The sequence below is a fragment of the Lucilia sericata genome, unplaced genomic scaffold, assembly GCF_015586225.1.
Source record: "Lucilia sericata isolate MDLA Ls3-8-SP2 unplaced genomic scaffold, ASM1558622v1 Contig000118F_arrow, whole genome shotgun sequence".
Lineage (NCBI taxonomy): Eukaryota > Metazoa > Arthropoda > Insecta > Diptera > Calliphoridae > Lucilia > Lucilia sericata.
This window is the reverse complement of record NW_023994150.1, coordinates 506,122-526,587: the sequence shown is the minus strand read 5'-3', so window position 1 is coordinate 526,587 and position 20,466 is coordinate 506,122. Positions and strand designations below refer to the sequence as shown.

At 26.3% G+C, this 20,466-nt stretch overlaps 2 protein-coding genes across 3 annotated transcripts in view; one reads left to right on the top strand and one right to left on the bottom strand.

Moving 5' to 3' along the window:
- LOC119600644 (probable E3 ubiquitin-protein ligase bre1) overlaps positions 1-20,466 on the bottom strand; it is a 188,554-nt gene that overhangs the window by 32,077 nt on the left and 136,011 nt on the right. For both annotated transcript variants that reach the window (XM_037951031.1, XM_037951032.1), the window contains one exon: positions 11,160-11,178. The gene's annotated coding sequence lies outside the window, so the exon portion shown is untranslated. Of the gene's footprint in view, positions 1-11,159; positions 11,179-20,466 lie in introns of those variants that run through there.
- LOC119600638 (GATA zinc finger domain-containing protein 14) overlaps positions 1-20,466 on the top strand; it is a 32,944-nt gene that overhangs the window by 2,779 nt on the left and 9,699 nt on the right. The window contains exons 2-3 of the mRNA XM_037951021.1: positions 17,923-17,968; positions 20,202-20,334. Coding sequence (XP_037806949.1) covers positions 17,923-17,968; positions 20,202-20,334 — 179 coding nt within the window. The remainder of the gene's footprint in view (positions 1-17,922; positions 17,969-20,201; positions 20,335-20,466) is intronic.

Genomic DNA, 20,466 nt, shown 5'->3' with positions numbered 1-20,466 from the left:
TATTTTTTTGCGTTATTTTGTATTTTTATAATGTTTTGTTTTTGTATGATTTTGCTGTAGTAGCTTTATTATTGTAATTTTCCATGTACAACATACTATTCAGTAAAACCTGAAGACGAGGAAACAAAATCTGAAAAAATACCTGAACTCAAAAAAAAAAAAAAACAACATTAGAATATGTATGAGTTGTGTTGTTTTGTTGTATGACATGAAATAAATCAATTGCTTTTACCCCTTTTTTTAGGTCTGTGTCCATAAAAAGAAAAGTTAGGCAAACAGGCCTTTGGCGTAAATATTCCAGATCAGACATGGAAAATTTTAATTTGAAATACAAGTACTAACTTATAATAAAAATAGTACTTTTAGGTTTGAAAGTATTAAATAAGTTGTTCACTAGACTAGACTCTAGACTAGATTATAGGCTGGATTTTAGACTAGACTGTAAACTAGACTATAGACTAGACTATAGACTAGACTATAGACTAGACTATAGACTAGACTATAGACTAGACTATAGACTAGACTATACTAGACTATAGACTATAGACTAACTATAGACTAGACTATAGACTAGACTATAGACTAGACTATAGACTAGACTATAGACTAGACTATAGACTAGACTATAGACTAGACTATAGACTAGACTATAGACTAGACTATAGACTAGACTATAGACTAGACTATAGACTAGACTATAGACTAGACTATAGACTAGACTATAGACTAGACTATAGACTAGACTATAGACTAGACTATAGACTAGACTATAGACTAGACTATAGACTAGACTATAGACTAGACTATAGACTAGACTATAGACTAGACTATACTAGACTATAGACTAGACTATAGACTAGACTATAGACTAGACTATAGACTAGACTATAGACTAGACTATAGACTGACTATAGACTAGACTATAGACTAGACTATAGACTAGACTATAGACTAGACTATAGACTAGACTATAGACTAGGACTATAACTAGACTATAGACTAGACTATAGACTAGACTATAGACTAGACTATAGACTAGACTATAGACTAGACTATAGACTAGACTATAGACTAGACTATAGACTAGACTATAGACTAGACTATAGACTAGACTATAGACTAGACTATAGACTAGACTATAGACTAGACTATAGACTAGACTATAGACTAGACTATAGACTAGACTATAGACTAGGACTATAGACTAGGCTATAGACTAGACTATAGACTAGACTATGGACTAGACTATAGACTAGACTATACTAGGCTATAGACTAGACTAGACCTATAGTCTAGACTAGACTGTAATCTGCTTTTCAAAAGTATATGAGTTATAAAAAGTACCTAAAATATCATGGAAGAAATTACTGAAGTTTCCATGACTGTTCCAGATATTACTACTACTACTCAACTTGATAGTTTAAAGGGACAAACTGACATGTAGAATATTCTTTCTTTTTTCTAGTTTAATGGATTTTTATTTTCATTTGTTGTTGTACTCTCTAGTATGCATAAATAAATAATAACATTATTAAGTGTGTACAAGGTGTTGAACATTAATTACAATAATAAAAAATTATGAAAAAGAAAATAATTGTAATAAAAAACTTTTAACCAGGCATTCACCTATAATATATGTATGTAGCTATTTTTAACAAATTAATATGTCATTTAAGTTGTATTATATAGTTATGGACTTAATCCATGTTAACAGTTTATTTTCGCATTATGTCTAATATTTGCTTAAGCTGTCTGGTTTTTTTTTTTGATAATTTGTTGCAATATTTAAAGTTTTAATTATAAAATTTGTCAATTTTAAATCTTTGAGAACAATTTGATATACCCCCCAAAAATAACTAAGTTTGTTTAACTAAATAGTTAGATGTTATCTTAGGAATTTCAAAAACACCTGCTTTGAGTATTTTCCATCGTAAACAAAATATTTATGATAAAGGGGCAAAGTCTAAAGACAACTCGTGCCGGCGGTTAATATGTATATTTTATATTTTAATATTGAATATTTAAAATAATATTGAGTTTTTGAAATAATTTGGGGAATTTTAAGAAAAAGCCTAAGATCGAAAATGGAACTATTGCTAACTATTATTTAATTAATAATTAAAATACTTTCCTCTTAAATTTGTAATCAAATACTTGTCATAAAAATTATGCTAAAATAATTCCTAGAATTGTGCCAAGTGCACAAACACCAAAAAAACCAGATGTTTATGCCTAAAAACCGAAATTTTTTACCACACACACCATTAATGATTATTTATTTGCTTGATATGATTTATTTTTTTTTTTTTGTTTTCAATTTCAAAAGGTTAAATGGGGTTCAAAATTTGGTCAAGCCATTTAGTGTTTTTATTTTGTTCATTTTTAAATAAATCATCTAAATACAGCGATAGTAAGTAACGTAATATTAAGAAAACATGATTCAACAAATGAGTTGATTGCTGCCGTTGATATTGCTAAATTAAATTATTATTTTTTTTGTTTAAAACATTTATTCATCATTATTATAATTCAATTGAATATATGGCAATAAAATTTCGTTTTATAATTAGGGTCATACAGAAAAATGGGGAGTTAAAAAGAAGCTATATAAAGTATCTTAATATTTAGGGTTTTCTAAGAGCTTTAAAAAGCTTTAAGTATTAAAGTCTCTGTTTTAAAGAAACTCTGCAACTTATTATTTTTACTTGAACTATTCCTAGTACACATGTTTTTCAGTGTAATAAAAGAATTTTCATACACTAATAATAAATTCTTATTATGACAGTTAGTAGGTTTGTATGTATGTATGTATATACTACAACTATACATTGTTGTTATCTGAAAAATGTTTTCTTTTTTTATGAATTTAAAACCTAATAAAATGTCATGAATTGATATTTTTTTTCTAGTTTAGTTTTTTTTTATTATTATTTCATTTTCATTTCTTGGGGTTTGATTACGTCGGCATTTTAATAGAATTATTGCAGACACTACAAAAGTATTTTCAACTGGAATATACCCCCCAAAACAAAAACAAAAGCAAAAAAAAACTAAATATAAAAAAATATAAATAACAATATGACACAAATACATACACTTGCATATATTAAAAAAATAAAACATAACAAAATGTATGCAGATACATTGTCAAACAAAAGTAAAACAACACTTTAAAGAAATTTGTAAACTTTTTGTTAAAACTTTTTTATTATGGGAGTTAAAATTTTTATTATTATGGGAGTTAAACATAAGCTTGAGAATAATTTTTTAACTGTTTACTAACTTTTGTTACTTAGTGTATATTTTAGCCATGTGTTATTGTGTGTAAGTATAAATTGTAGCATTTAATTGTTGTATGACTTAAGGAACGTCCATGTTTTAATTACTTAGACCACAAATATCATGACCTGTTAGCATGCAGGTTTGTCTGTCTTGTCTGTCGTCACTCTTATATTCTTGGAATCAACACTTTTTCACTAGTTAATCAATTTTAAATATATATGATATCATTTTTGTTATAAACTTGGCCCAAATAGTTATTATTTTTTTAATTTAAATAATTAAAGTATAAAATAAGATAATAAATCAGGGAGTAGCTATAAATAAGTATATTTTCTATCATTGGCCTTTAAATAGTTCCAAAAGTACGTTTTTATGTAATTTGTCTTTAATTTGTTTTAATTTCGAACGCCTGGCTTTAAATGCACCATATTTTCTCTGGTCGACCTTTAAATAGCTCCATTTTGTATTGCTAAAGTTTTAGTTTGCGCCATTTCAAACGTGGGTTTCTAGATAGTGACAATTTGAGTTGTCGGTCTTTGAAAGTGTCAAATTGTTATTGTAGACCTTTAAAACGTCAAAATTTCAATTGACGGCCTTTAAATACACCTATTTTTACTTGACGACCTTTAAAAAGACCAATTTTCTAATATATGGTCTTTAAATAGTCCATTTTTTAAGAATCGGTTCTTAAATTTTTCCATTTTTAATCGTAACCTTTGAAATAGTCCAATTTTTCAATACCTATCCTTTCAATGGTTCTATTTTCAACTGTCGCCCTTTTAAATAATATGGTTTTCAGTCGTCGACCTTTAAATAGTCCAAATTTTTGATATCGGACTTTAAAAAGGGCCATTTCCATTGGCGATTGATAATTGGACTTCTTAAAGAACGACGATTGAAAAAAGAACAATTTTAATATCGACGAAAACTGGGCCAGACTAATATATTGATCTAAGCTTTAAGTTTGTTAGATATCTGGAATTTTTGTAACGTTTATAGCATTTAACATAAAGTTAAAGTTTATATTAACTATAAACAATTTAAAAATATATAATTAACAAATTACCCATCACTATTAACAAATGCAATTGATTAATTTTAAGTAAAATTCCTTGACATTTTTGTCCAAAAAAAATTCTATGCAGTTTTGCAACATTCGCGCAACAGCAAGTTCATTACATTTAGTTTAGCACTTAAAAAAAAGAAGCTTCTTTAAAGCGAAAACAAAAATTTAAATAAATATTTAGGTTACGCATGCGTTACTGCTCATCTGAACATACACATTTAATCATCTGGCTGACCTAGGCGTAAGTAAACACTGACAGTTAGTAAATGCAAAGTGAGTGAGTGAACACATGCAAAAAAACAGATACAAAAACTGATCTATGCTTTAAAAAGCCTAAACATGAAGATGATGATATTGCAACATTCATCTAACTTATTAATAAGTTAATGCTGTCTACTGCTTCCAAACACTAAAGTAATGAACGACAAACTAATCAATAAACATGGTATTAAATGAAAATACTAATAATAACAAAATTATGAGTATTCATAGATGTTGGCAGTGAGAAGAAAACAAATCTCTATAAATGTTGATCTTTTGCTGCTGCTGCTGTTGTTGTAGAAGCTGACGATCAGCATCATGATCAGCAGTAGTAAACTGTGGTGTTGTATGTAGTAGTAGTACTTTACTTGTTCATGTGCATCATGCATGCTTTATTATTGCTGTTGTTGTTGCTAGGGCCACACCCACTGGAGTAAATAGGTTTTTTTTGAAAAAAAAGGTGAAAATATTTTCAGCAATATTTCATAAGAAAAGTGGTAAAATGATGTATAACGACATGTACGCTTTACAACGATCTTCGTTTGTTGTTATTGTTGTCCGTTTTGTTGTAATATTTGTAGATTTATTAGAACTGTGTAAATAAATGTAGACTTATGAAAAGAAAACAAATCATATAGTTGGTTATATACGCATAGAAAGTCTATAGTTGGGGTTATTTTTTCTTTTCCTCAATAACTTGGTATGTTTTCTTTAGCGTATTTTCATTATTAACTTGGCCTAATTGCCGGCTGTAATGTGGGGTTTGGGAAGTTAAAGAAATTTTGTAAAGAATTCCAGAAAATAATTTAAAAATGTTTTACAAATGAGAGGGAGAGATGTTAAGAAGAATGAAGATAAACAACTTTAAATTACAGAGATTTTCTAAAAAAAGATTTCAACTTAGTCTAGACTATACCAAAGAATAGAATATAAACTAGACTATAGAGTAGACTAGACTATAGACTAGACTATAGACTAGACTATAGACTAGACTATAGACTAGACTATAGACTAGACTATAGACTAGACTATAGACTAGACTATAGACTAGACTATAGACTAGACTATAGACCAGACTATAGACTAGACTATAGACTAGACTATAGACTAGACTATAGACTAGACTATAGACTAGACTATAGACTACACTATAGACTACACTACAGACTAGGCTATAGACTAGACTATAGAATAGACTGTAGACTAGACTATAGACTAAACTATAGACTAGACTATAGACTAGACTATAGAATAGACTATAGAATAGACTATAGACTAGACTATAGAATAGACTATAAACTGTACTATAGACTAGACTATAGACTAGACTACAGACTAGACTATATACTAGACTATAGACTAGACTATAAACAAGAAAATAGACTAGACAATATACTAGACATTAGACTTGACAATAGACTGGACCATAGACTAGATTATAGACTGCATTATAAACTATACTATAGACTATACTATAACCTCGACAATAGGCTATAAACTAGAATATAAACTTGACTATATGCTAAACTATGGTCTAGACTATAGACTACAATATAGACTAGACTATAAACTAGACTAGACAGTATATAAAACTAGACAATATAAATAGACTAGACAATATACTAGACTATAGACTCGACAATAGACTAGACTATAGACTGGATTATAGACTGGATTATAGACTAGACTATAGACTATACTATATACTACACTATAGACTAAACTGTAGACTAAACTTTAGACTAAACTATATCCTAAACTATAAACTAGACTATAGGCTAGACTATTTCAACTTTTTTGTTAAAATTTTCAAAATTAATTAAGTTTTAAATTTTTAGAAAAACTACAAAATTATTTATGTTAAAAGTACATTTTGTTGTAAATTTTTTGTGTTTTAGACACGTTTTTTTCTTAACTCCTAACACTTTATGTTTTATTTGAAAAATGTGAAAAAAACCGTAAAAATTGACATTGAAGCGTTCTTGATTGATGTGAAAATCCCCCTTTATCTCTAAATGGCCTTAAAATATTAAACGTTTCGCCAGCACAAGTGTAATAAATTTTCTTAAGTATTTAGTTAAATAATTTATTATATTATTAATTTATATACATATTTTTAAAGTTTTATTTTAAGTTTTTGAGTTTTTTTTTTGTCTTCAATATGTGTAAAAAAATAGACATAAAAATAAGATTTCATATTATTTTATTTGATAATACAAAGTTCAAGTGTTTAATATTATTTTTTTTTTGTCTATTTTTCCGCCGTCAACGTAAATAATAATAAAAAAAAATTCCTCAACTAAATGAATGAAAAATGAAGAAGTTAAACGCAGATAAAAAATTGCTTTGCAAATAAAACTCTAATAATAATTAGTTAATTTACAACAGCACAAAAAATAGAAAAAAACTTGGGTTTATTTGATTAAATATTTTTTTTGTTTTATTATTTATGTTTTTATTTATTTATGTATATAAATGGCTTTTTAGATTTTTTTATTTGTTTATTACAGACAACCATTTGGTGTCCATCATTATTGCTAATGCTTTGCTACTTAAAAAAAAAACGTAGTATTTATGCTACACTGCAGTAAACTACTTATGTACATATATTTACTAAACTTGTGTGTCTTTTTCTGTTTAGTTTAATCAATATTAAACACACTGAGAGAATACATTTTCTAAGGTGCACTGTGAATTTTTCTTGTATAAATTTGTTTCTGGCGTAAAGAATTTTAATTAATTTTTTTTTTCCAATTTGTTGTCGTTGTTGTTCGTCTTTATTATTTTAAATTAAAACAAAACTTTATATTTATATACAATAATTTTGTTATCTTATCGTATTTATAGTATTGTTATAGTAAGGTACTATAAACGTACTATTTTTGTTGTTGTTGTTGTTCTTTTTACTAGAATGGAAAAGTATTGGAAAATAAAAATGGTTATTTGAACACATGTTGGGTAAGGGCATTGTTACTTCGCTGTAGGGCCGGCTGCCTAACAAAAATTTATGTAAAGCTTTTTTAGCTTAAACTTCCTCATCAATATTGCTTAAATGCGTTTGATAAAATGACCAAAAATAACTTTGGTCATTAAATTTGAATAAAAAGTATAAAAATAGTCTCGAATGTGTTATTATAAAAATAAAAACAGTTAAATGCAAAAAAAAAAACAAAAGAAAAACATCTGTTTGCGATAAAATGGTTATAGATATAAAACTGTTAAATGTATGTAAATAAAACAAAAATATGGGTAGACATAAAAAAATATTGCTGCGCCATATTAGTTACAGACTTTATAAACGTTTGATTGTAGGTCTTTTTTTATAAGGCTATTCTCAAAAAGGTTCGAGACAATGGAAATTTTTGAAAAATTTTTAAAATAAAGATTTTTTTTAAACAATCAATAAAACAGGGAAATTTTAAACCTTTCATATTCATAAACAACATAATAAATATTTTATAAAAGATTTATAAAACAAAATTTGTTTTATAATCACACTTAAAATGTAGTTTTGAATAAAAAAGTTCTTTTTATTTAAATAAATAAAGTCTAAAACGAATTTTGAACATTTTCGAAAATTCGAATTTAAGTTCGTATCGGGAAAAACTGACTAAAAATATAGATTTTAACAATAATATATAGATTTTTGTTAATAAATAGTGTTAAAAACTAATTTTGGACATTTTCGAAAATTCGAACTTAATTTCGAAAATTCGAATTTAAGTTCGTATCGGGAAAAACTGACTAAAAATATAGATTTTAACAATAATATATAGATTTTTGTTAATAAATAGTGTTAAAAACTATTTTTGGACATTTTCGAAAATTCGAACATAATTTCGAAAATTCGAATTTAACTTCGAATTGACAAAAAACTAACTGAAAACTTAAAGTACCATCTAAATGTTTAGAGTTTGTTAAATAATGAAATTTGGAAAATTTGAACTTAATTTCGAAAATTTGGTTTTAAAACAATATATACAAAAATTTACTTAATAATGGTTGCCAAAAGTGAAAGAAAAGAATTTTCAAAAATTCGAACTTAATTTCGAATTTTCGAACTTCTTAAAAAAACATAAAAAATTAACGAAATTCTCTTATGTCACCAAATAACAAGCATTAAAATTGATTTTGGGACAATTTTGAAAAATTTTAACTTAATTTCGAATTTTTGAACTTAATTCCGAAATTTCGAATATATATTAAAAAAATCTTGAAAATATTATTTTTAGTGTTAAACTAATTAAAAAAATACTATTTGTTATAAATTTTATACAAAAATACAAATTTGAACTTAATTTCGAATTTTCGAACTTTGAAAAAAACCTTGCGAAATTAAAGAAAATTTTAAGAACAAACATTTTTGTTTTTAAAACTTAAAAAACTTACAAGAACATTAAAATTTCACTTAAAACTAATAATTCGAAATTAATTTCGAATTTTCGAATTTTAAAAAAATTCTCAAAAACGAACTATTTTTCTAAAAAACTAACTTAAAAAGTAAATTTGGGACAATTTGGTTTACATAAGAAATAATTCAAACCCAATTTCGAATTTTCAAACTTTTAAAAAAACTTCAAAATTTAACAAAATTCAACTATTTCTTTGATAAACCAAATTAGAAAAAAAATTTTAGGCAATTTTAAATATTTTCGAAATTTTTGAACTTAATTTCGAATTTTCGAACATTAAAACCTCAAAATTAAAAAAAAAAATAACTATTTCACTAAAAAACTAGCTTAAAAAACAAATTTTAGACAATTTTCAATATTTTAAATATTTTCGAAATTTTCGAACTTAATTTCGAATTTTCGAACTTTCAAAAAACCTCAAAATTTAAAAAAATTTAATTACTTCACTAAAAAATTAGCTTAAAAAACTAATTTTGGAGCAATTTTTAATATTTTAAAAATTTTCGAACTTAATTTCGAATTTTCGAACATTTAAAAAAACCTCAAAAACTAACAAAATTTAACTGTTTAACTAAAAAAATAACTCAAAAAACAAATTTTGAAATAATTTTTAATATTTTAAAATTTTTCGAAATTAATTTCGAGATTTTCGAACTTGAAAAAAACTGAGAAAATTTTTTAAATTTTGTTTAAAAAAACTATTACTTTCATGCTAAACGATTAAAGATTTGAAAGGTTTTCCATCACTGGTTTGTTCTTGTTGTTGTTGCTTTTTTCGCTAAATAAAATAATTTTGACTGACGTTAATTGAATGAGTTTACTTTGTTATTAAAGATTGAGTGCTGACAATGTCAAAATTTATTTAAAATATTACTTGATAGCCGGGTAGTAATTGTTTTTATAGACAGAAAAACCTTAAACAAAAATATTTAAGGAATTTCAAAAGATACGTTTATTGTGATAGAAAGTAGTAAGTAGTAGGCATAAAGAAAAAGTATTTAACGAATAAACTGTGGTATGCGACAAATGCGTAAAGATAAGATTATTTCATAAAAAATATAATTATCGGGAAAAAATATTGGAAAAAGTGTAATAAAAAACATTTTTTGTAAGACAATCATTTCCGTTGCGGTTTACACTACACATAAACGAAGATTTATTGATTTCGCATAAATTATTTTTGTTCTAAAACAGGACAAAGTTTATGGAACACTTTTTTTGAATATTTGCCATGACACATGAGTGACAGCTTAAGTTGCTTGTCATTAAGGTTTTGGGGGGGGAAACTACATCAGCAAAATATAATAAATATTGTTCAAAAGTAAAAAAATGTCAAACACATTTTGCCTAACATTTCAAATTTAAATAAATATTATAATAATGCAATAAAAAAATTGTTTATGATTTAAACGTTTCGGTTTTTTTGTGTTTTTGCTAATAAATATTTTGATTTTAGAATGATGACATACTTTCGATGATTTATGTTTGTTCCACGTAATTCCCCTTTATATTAGCAAACTTAAAAACATGATTTCATTTTACGTTTTAAGCATTTAAATTCTTTCAGTGTAAATAACAAAAAATATTAAGGTGTAAAGAAAAGTTGAAAGCAATAACAAAAAAAAGTAAGCAAGCATTACCCTGAACTGAAATCTTAGAAATATAAATAAATGTCTATATATTGAATTTCACACATTTGGTGACAATCAACTCTTCTTGGGCCGGCTATACGCCAGCTATGTGAGTATATAATTGCCAACACGTGAATGTCATGAATGACAGAATGACTCCTTTTCCACATGAGCTGTTGTGTTGGTTAGTTAACGGGTGGGGTAGTTTTTATTTGTAATAAAAATGTATCTTGTTAAAAACTTTTTGTATAAGGGTTGCTTCTGCTTACATACTTAATGTAATCAATCATTCATTCATTAAATCGGCTTAAATATAAATTTTATAGTATTTATATTGCACTTTTTGTTGTTGTTGTTAAAATAATTTTTAGCCCATATATTTTTGAGCCCTTCCCTAAAAAAAACTAACTACCTTTTTTATAAATATATAAACAGAAGATTTTTAATCGATTTTATTTAAAACGATTTAATCAGTTGTTGGCATTTAGCGATTAGAAGGAAACTTACCTTTTTTCGGGCAGCCGGGCTGTAATGAAAAAAAAAAAAGAAATATTTGTAATTAACATGTAGTTATTGTAATTTGACAGAAGGGGTTGTTTTAAAATAGAAATTCTTAAAATAGATTTGCAATATTATTGGAAAAATTTGGAATTTTGGGAAATTGATTAACGAATTTTCGAATATTGGCTAGAACTGTGAAACAACTTAAACGAGAAAATTCAAAATTTTAAAAGACTTGAGTCTAATCTAATCATATATAAGCAAGTCAATGGTCTTGCCTCTAGTCTGGTGTATAGTTTTGACTGAAATGTAGACTATAGAATGGTCTAAACACTTCACTATAGTCCGGTCTATGGCCTGATAAATAGTCAAGACTATAGTATGGTCTATAGTCTGGTCAATAGTCAAGTCTTTAGTCAATGGTCTTGACGATTGTCTAATATATAGTTCGGTCTATAATCCAGTCTAGCCTTGACTATATTCTAATCTGTTATCCTGACTCTAGACTTTAGTATAGTTTGGTTGTATTATCATTATAGTCTGGTCTATAGAATGTTCTATAATCTATAGACTTGACTGTGGTCCAGATTATGGAACATTCCATAGATCAGACTTCGTTCTGTCTATAGTATAGACTATAGTTTTGTCTATAGGTTGGTATATAGTCTTGACTATGGTCTAATATAAAGTCCGTATTATTGTCGAGTCTATAGCCTTGCCTTTAGTATAGTATTGTCTATAGTTTTGACTATAGCCTTGAGTATAGTTTGGTGTGCAGTCTTGACTGTAGTTTTGTCTACAATCTTGACCATATTCTGGTCTATATTTACTACTGACTATATTTTTTGGTCTACGGTATCAACTATAGTGAGGTCTATAGTCTTCACTATGATCTGGTCTGCAGTCTTGACTACAGTCTGGTCTTAATGTTGACTATAGTCTGGTCTATAGTGTGGATTATAATTTGGTCTAAATACTGGTATGTAATCCTTACTATAGTCTTGACTATAGTTTGTTCTCCAGTCTTGAGTACAGTCTAGTCTATAAACTTGACTATAGTTTGGTCTAAAGTCTTGACTACAGTCTTGACTATAGTCTGGTCTATAGTCTCAACTGTGGTTTGGTCTCTAGTATTGACTATAGTCTGGTCTATAGCCTTATATATAATTTGGTCTCCAGCCTTGACTATAGTCTGTTCTGTGGTCCTAACTATAGTTTAGTCTCCAGTCTGGTCTATAGTCTTGATTATAGTTTGGTCTCTAGTTTTCACTATAGTCTTAACTATAGTTTGGACACCAGGCTTTTCTACAGTCTGGTGTATATATAGTTTGGTGTACAGTTTGGATTATAATCTTGTCTATAGTCTGCTATAGCCTTGACTAAAATCGGGTGTATAGTGCAAACTATATTCAAGATTATAGTTTTTACTTTACTAAAGTCTGATCTAAAGTATAGCCTTGACATAAGTAAATTTCAGAATACCAGGGTAATGATTTAGCTAGGACAACTCAATCTTCTTCCCTTACCTCTCACTCTTTGTTTGATTACCAATATCAATAAACGGTTTGTCTTAACACAAATAAAACTTTCAATTGCAGTTTGTCGCTTAAATTGTAATCTTTGTTACAAAAAGAAACATTTTTGTGTCTGTAATTTATTTTAGGGGTGGTTCAGGAACTGTTTTTTTTTTGGGTTTATAAAAACTTAAACCTTTTTTTTTATACTATTGATAAACTCAATGCAATAAACATATTCGTAATGCATTTTTATTATTATTTTATTATAATATAACGTATAAAAAATGATCCTTAAATCACAGCTTAAGTAAATAGCAAAAAAAAAAAGAAGTGTCAACCTAGGGGCGGAAAAGGAAGAGATATTTTGTGGTGTGAAAAGTGTTAAGGAGGAGTAAAGAGTAATTTGAACAGCAGCTTTTTATATATGAATAACAATATTAAAACAATAACTGTAATTACTCTTGTTACATGAATGAGTACTTTGAGAGTATGTATGAGTGTATGAGTATGAAAAAAAGCTATAACTGATGGTGATGGTGTTAGTGTAATGGGAATTTAAAAGAGATGGAACAGGGCAGAAAAAAAAAAAATAAAAGAAAATACCATTTAAAGGTCATTTTCTAAATGAACTTACAATCAAATAACATTGGACATTCTTTTGTTATGGAATAAATATACACAAACACATGAATGTATAGTAAATTTTTATATGTAATGTACATATTGTCTGCTGTTTTGTTGTTGCTGTTTGATTTTGGGTGGCATGGCGTGTCTTAAAGCCATCACGTTTAAACAATATAATTTAAATTTATTTTCCATCACGTACAATGTTAAAAAGTCTTAAGCTCTACTACTTAAAACATTTCCTAAATATAAAATAAAACATTAGAAAGAACACAACAAGAACATTTCATTATATTCTATTTTACAATGGATGGGTGGATGGATGGATAAATAGATGGTTGTTAGCTTGCTTGGTGGCTTGATTTTGGAACAACAAAGAAGATTCCAAAAAATGACACCATCAACTGCCGTCTGCCAAGAATTTGTTTAGAATATTAAGTAAACGTTTTCACATTAACTAACGTTAAATAAACGTAATTATTATTATATTGTTATAAATTTAAACTCGAAAAAGTGTAAGTCCAGCCCCAACAGAGAGTGCTTGAGTAAGAATGAAATGATTCAATGTCATTTAATTAATATGCAAAACACACAATCAAGAACACATTCATACAAATAAATAAAAATATAAAAATATATCTGATGAATACATTTCTAATGTCATGAATCCCTTTTAGAAAACAAAACGAAAAAACAAAACTGCTTATGTATGTGAGTAACTATAAAATCAGGTAATTACATAGCTATTAAATTTTCTTTTTTTCTTTTTTTAACTACATCACAAGAATATTTTAAAGAATTAATATTAGAAAATTGAGAAAAATAAAGTATCATATTACCTTCAATAAGATATTTGTGAGAGCTGGTTAAGCTTTATGTACATTTTACTTTTTTTAATAATAATCCTTAAGAAAATTTTAGTTTCTAATTGAATTTTTTTTTTGTAAAATAAATTATTCTCTTTATTGTTGTTGTTTAAGTATTTTTAGCTTTGACTTGCAAATGTTAAAGGTTCTTGTTAAAAAAAGGACTTGAATTTTCGTTATCGATCGCTGTTGTTGTTTTTTGCTTATTATACGAGCGTGTATTAGGCAAAATAAAGTGTTTACACTGCAAAAAAAAAAGTTTTAGGGAATCCCTGGCCTACTTCCATTTCTCTTGTGGTGGGTGCCAGCCAGACTGTTTGATTGCAGTTGTTTTATTAAATTGCTTGGAAATGCATTAGAAAAAAGTTTGTTGATATAAGTTTAAAAGTTTGGGTTTTATGTAAAAAGTTTGGCAAAAGAAAAGTTTTTTGTTTTTTAATGTTTCTTTAGAAGATAGAAATGGCAGACTGTTAGTTGCTTACTTTGGGGGGATACACTTCAAAGCTGGTTGTTCTTTAAAGGAAGAAAGCTATACTAAATAATGGACCGATTTTAACCATTTTCAATAGGCCACGTCCTTGGGTCAAAATAAGAATATGTGGCAAATTTCATCAAATTATCTTGAAAATTGCGAAGACAGACAGACAGAAGGACGGACAAACGTACAGACAGACGTACGGAAAGACGGACATAATTAAATCGACTCAGAAAGTGATGCTGAGCCGATTGGTATACTTTAAGGTGGGTATAGGACCAATATTTTTGGGTGTTACAAACATCAGCACCACAATAGTGGTGTAGGGTATAAAAAGCTTTAATACTCTCTAGAATTTTTCTTTAAGTGTAGTCAATTGTCTGACACAAAAATACTTGTACATAACAAGAATGTGTACGTATGTATGTGTGTATCTTTGCATTTAACAGTCATAGCAGAACAAACGTAAGTGAACAAAGCTTAAAAAACTTTTAGGAAAACTGAATAAAAACGCACACTACTAAAAACACACACACTCACACCCATACATATACACACAATATTTATTTATTTAGTTTTTTAGACAACAAATAACAATCTACAGACATGCTTATTCTTTTTGCAATTTTAGTTTTTTTCTTTCCTTGAAATATATATGTTTTTTTTTTCATTCTAAAAGATTGAATTCGCAAACCAATATATACGTCTTGGTTGTTGAAAAAAAAAATACACACATTTTTCAGACTTTATGTACATTTGTATGTATGTATGTGCTTGTATGAGTATTTTAATCATATAAGGGTTTGTTTTTCTTACACACAAACGAACAAGGACAAGAAGAAGAAGAAGTAGAGTATTTTTGTTTTGCCAAGAAATAAAAGGGGGTAGGAGCGCAGAGCTTTTTTTGTTATTTTGCTTTATTGCATTGAAATAACAGGACAAAAGTCTAAGAAAAGTTCCCAAAGAAATTCAGAACAGAAATAAAAATAATAATAATAAAAAAACAGTGCTTAAGGCGAATGTCTATATAAGCATTATTATATACAAGACATTCTTTTTCTAAAAAACTACACCCAATATACAGAATATATGTAAATACATATATGTAAGAAAAGCTTAACCCAAGACACAAGACTACAAACAATTTAAATTACATAATATTTCTTGTTAAACTTAAGTCCTCAATCGTATGAAAAGATTAACAGCTTTTCAAAAGCTTTAAAAGCTGTTATCGCCAAAAAGCTTTTTACAAAAGCTCTATTTTATATAAAAACTCAATGAAATCAGTAAAAAATTTTATAATTTTCTGGCGATATTAGCTTTTAAGCTCTTGGGGAAAAGGAAAAAGTCAACAAAGAGCAAAAGCTCAATTGAAAGCTTAAAAGCTTTCAATATAAAAAACAATGAAATCAGTAAAAAATATTATAATTTTCTGGCGATAATAGCTTTTAAGCTCTTGAGGCATAGGAAAAAGCTAACAAAGAGCAAAAGCTCTATTAAAAGCTTAAAAGCTTTTTAGAGTATTTATAACTTATTTATAATTATGATTGCTTGTCGTTTATTTAAGCTTTATGTTAGAAGCTGATTTCATTTCCTCAAAACTTTAAAAGCTCAACACTGCTTTAGCTTGATTTTAACTATATTAAAAAAATGTTCACTGGGTTATTTCTACCTCTACATATGAATGTCTTTAAATTTGCGCAAAAAAAAATGAAATGAAAACAAAATAAAATAATGTTGTTTTCTTCTGACAACACAAACAGAGAAATCAAAAGGAATTGTTGTTGCTGTTGTTGCCAAAAACATGCTTACACACAGGATCTTCTTGCTTAAAGTCACTTGTACGTTTATACGTACGAGTATTTCAAAATAAATTTTAATTTATATTCTTTACTAACGTATAAAACGAGTGTTATATAAAGATAAAAATTCATATACATACATACGTATCCCTACTGTTTTCTATACATTTCTATACTCTTAGAAGATATTTATGCAAAAGCAACAAAAAAAAAAAAAATATATTAATCGTTTAAATGTCAAATAATAAATCTCAATTTCACTCGGTTGGCGGGTTTGAACAAAAAAAAATATATATTTTATAGGTATTTAAATTTTTGTTAAAAAAACCTTTTGTCTGGTGCGAAATTGAAAAATGATAAGAATCACACAAAATCACACGTTATTTCCTTGAGGCTCTTTAATGGGATACTTAACAATACTTGATCCTGTTTTTAAAGTAGGAATTCGTTTGTTGTTTATTTCTTTTTTAAAAAGGTATTATGAGTTATTGATTTTTTAAAAATTTTACAAATAAAAAAAAATTTTTGAAATTGAAAGTTTAAGTTTATTGCCCCTAAAGGAAGGGGAACTTAACTGGTTATGTGGGGCAAGCTTTTTATTATAATTTTTATACTTTATATAAACAAGAACAGTCGCTTTTTATGTAAATTTTGTTAACTTTAAGGAAAATTTATAAAAAGTTTAAGAAAAGGCAAGAAAGCGCAAATTTTTTGCACTTTCGAGAAAAAATCTTTGAATTTTTATAATTAAAATATCAATTTGATGTATAAACTTGATAATTAAAATAATTTTTTTATAAAAGTGTTTGAAAAGATCCAAAAATATTCATAATTTTAAATAAAATTTTGAAATGTTTGTCAAAAATTCAATAAAGGCAAAAAAATGCAACAATTTTTTGAACTTTTTGCCTTTTTAAAAAAAAAGTTCTATAAATTAGTTATAAATGACTCCGATTACAATCAATTTTCAGAATATTTATTAAAATATTTATAAATTTTGAAATTTAGTTAAAAATATGTGTAAAAAATGGAAAAAATAATTGCACTTTTTTTGCCCTTTTGCAAAAACGACTTCGAATTAATAATAAATTAATCATATTGTTACATATTTATTAAAATATGCTGAATTTTAAAATTTATTTAAAAAAATTATAAAAAAGGCAAAAAAATTTTGCACTTTTTTGCCCTTTCGCAAAAGGGATTTTGAATTTGTAGTAAATGTATCATATTTAAAGCATTTGTTTAAAACAAGTTCATCATATTTATTGCACTTTTTGCCCTTTTGTGAAAAAAACTTGAAATTTAACGGCTCTACTTCTCTAAACTACATCTCTTTATAATTTTCAACATACATATGTATACATCACTTACATTATTGACATGTCAATAATATTTTGCAATTATTAACTTATTAATTTGTTAATTAATTTATTAAAAACCATATTATTAATAACAATTTGTTTCTTTTTTTTTGTATAATTACAGGTTACCACAGTTTACACTCAATGCCAGGATTATTTTTTTTATGATGGTAAGTTGTATAATTTTGTTTTTTAAATCACCAACACATTATTGATGTAAAGTAATTAATTTTTATTATTATTGTTATTATTAGTTGGTTATTAACATATTTGTAAAGATTACAACTTGTTTATTAATTAAAAAAACAAACAAACAGAGAACATACGTTTAACCACTAACGATAAGATTTGATTTTGGTTTAAATATTTAATCAATAATAATATTGTGCAAATTATTACTATAAACTTGTAAAACGAACTAAAACGAGAGATAAAATTTATTATTACAAACATTTTCCTAAGAATCAGTTGAACAAACCAACAAACGTACATGTTTGAACTCACGCATATAAAATTTTTATTATTACTCAATATTTTTTTTTTAAATTAATCAGCGTTAGACGTATTAATGGCGACAATTACAGTTTGAGCGACAGGCTACAAACGTTTTAGTGGTTGATATTTAAAAATAAATACAGATTAAATTCTTTGTATAAATGTCGGAAATCTATAGTGAGTCACTTTTTTTTTCATTTGATACTAGTTGCTAGCTTGCGTTTAGTCTATTTGTTTTTCGTTTTAAATTTAACAAAGTTTCAATTTTGCTTATGTCTACGTTAAGGATTATAAATAAATATTGTATATTTAACATGTATCATATTACTTGTACACTATAGTTAACCAAAAGTCTTTAATATATACACAATTTAAGGCAAAATTTAAGTACACAACTTTAACATGTTAAAAGTTTAAGAAAAGGCATAAAAAATGCACAATTTTCTGCCTTTTTAAGCAAATTTTTTCAAAATTAGTTTAAAAGTTCAAAATTTTTGGGTTTTTTACTCAATTTTTAATAATTCCTTGTTAAAAAGTACAATAAAAGTGAAAAAATTTACAAAAAGTGCAGAAAAAAAAAATTGCAATTTTTTGCACTCTTTGTCCTTTTTAAAAAAAAAATCCTACGAATAAGACATTAAGCTATTTAATGATGGTTATATTCAGGAAAAACTATATGTTAAAGCTGTGAACATAATAAAAGTTAAAGAAAATGCATAAAAATTGCATCTTTTCTGCCTTTTTAAGAAAATGTTCTCAAAATTGGTTTAAAAGTTCAAAATTATTGGGTTTTTACTGAATCTTTAAAAATTTCTTATTAAAAGGTAAAATAAAAGATCAAAAAGTTACTAAAATTGTAAAAAAGTGCAGGAAAAAATTTGCATTTTTTTGCCCTTTTGCGAAAAAAGTGCAAAAGTTAAAGAAAATGCATAAAAATGCATTGTTTTTTACCTTTTTAAGAAAATTTATTCAAAATTTACTCAAAATTTCAAAATTTTTGGGTTTTTACTAAATTTTTTAAAACTTTTTGTTAAAAAATAAAATAAAAGGGCAAATAGTTTTTAAATTTGTAAAAATTGCAGATGAAGAAAACATTGCACTATTTTCTGCCTTTTTTAGAAAATATGTTCAAAATTAGACTAGAAGTTTATTATTTTTGGGTTTTTACTAACTTGTTTGTTTAAGAATAAAATAAAAGTGCCAAAATGTATTGAAATGTGAATAAAAGGCAAAACAAAAACTGCACTTTTTTGCCCTTTTGCGAAAAATATGCAAAAATTAACCTTTTTTTTTAGAAAATATTGGTATGAATAAGAATTTAAGCTAATATATGAACGCTATATTCAAGATTTAGTTTTAGATATAATTAAAATAACAACAATTTCTCAACATTAGTTAAAAATTTTATAAATATTTTCTTTAAAAAAATGTTATAAAAAATGCTTAAGTCAGTTTCCGTTTGTAATGTAATATTGCTTATTGATTAAAAAACTACATAAATTTTATGGTTCCCATGACATGACCATTGACTGTGGTAATCATATCTTATACATTTTTGTTGTACAAATTCAAGACGTTTATTTTTTTGATGTAATAAACAAATACATATTATTATTTACTCGTTTAGTTTTTTTAATATTTTAACAAACCTCAATATATCATGTTTTTGTCATGGTAATTTAGTCAGCATATTTCATCAGACATTAAAAAAAAAAAACATTGTTGTTGTATAGAACGGAAGCAATTTGAGTGAGAAAATGTGCTGTTATAAACAAAATAAATTTTGGTAAATTTTGGCAAAAATATTCACAAAAATTTAAATTGTTAAATATTTTTAATTTTCTTTAATTTCTTTTAAGAATTTTTGTAATTATTTAATTTAATTCTTTTTTTTTTTAATTTTCATAGGTAATGTTTGCCACTGCAACAACAGCATCTCTAAAGAAAACAAACGATGTTGTGATAATGCTGAAAAATCACGAGAGGGCATTACATGTCAATGCCGGCGGCAAAGTGACAGCAACAGATATATCTTTAGCACGTAAGTATTGTTTAACAAATATTTAATTATTTAAACAAAAGAAAAAAGAAAATAACTTTCCCATACCTAAGAAAAACACATAAACAAACATAAGGTACATAAATTACGTACCTTTACATGTAAAGTGAAATA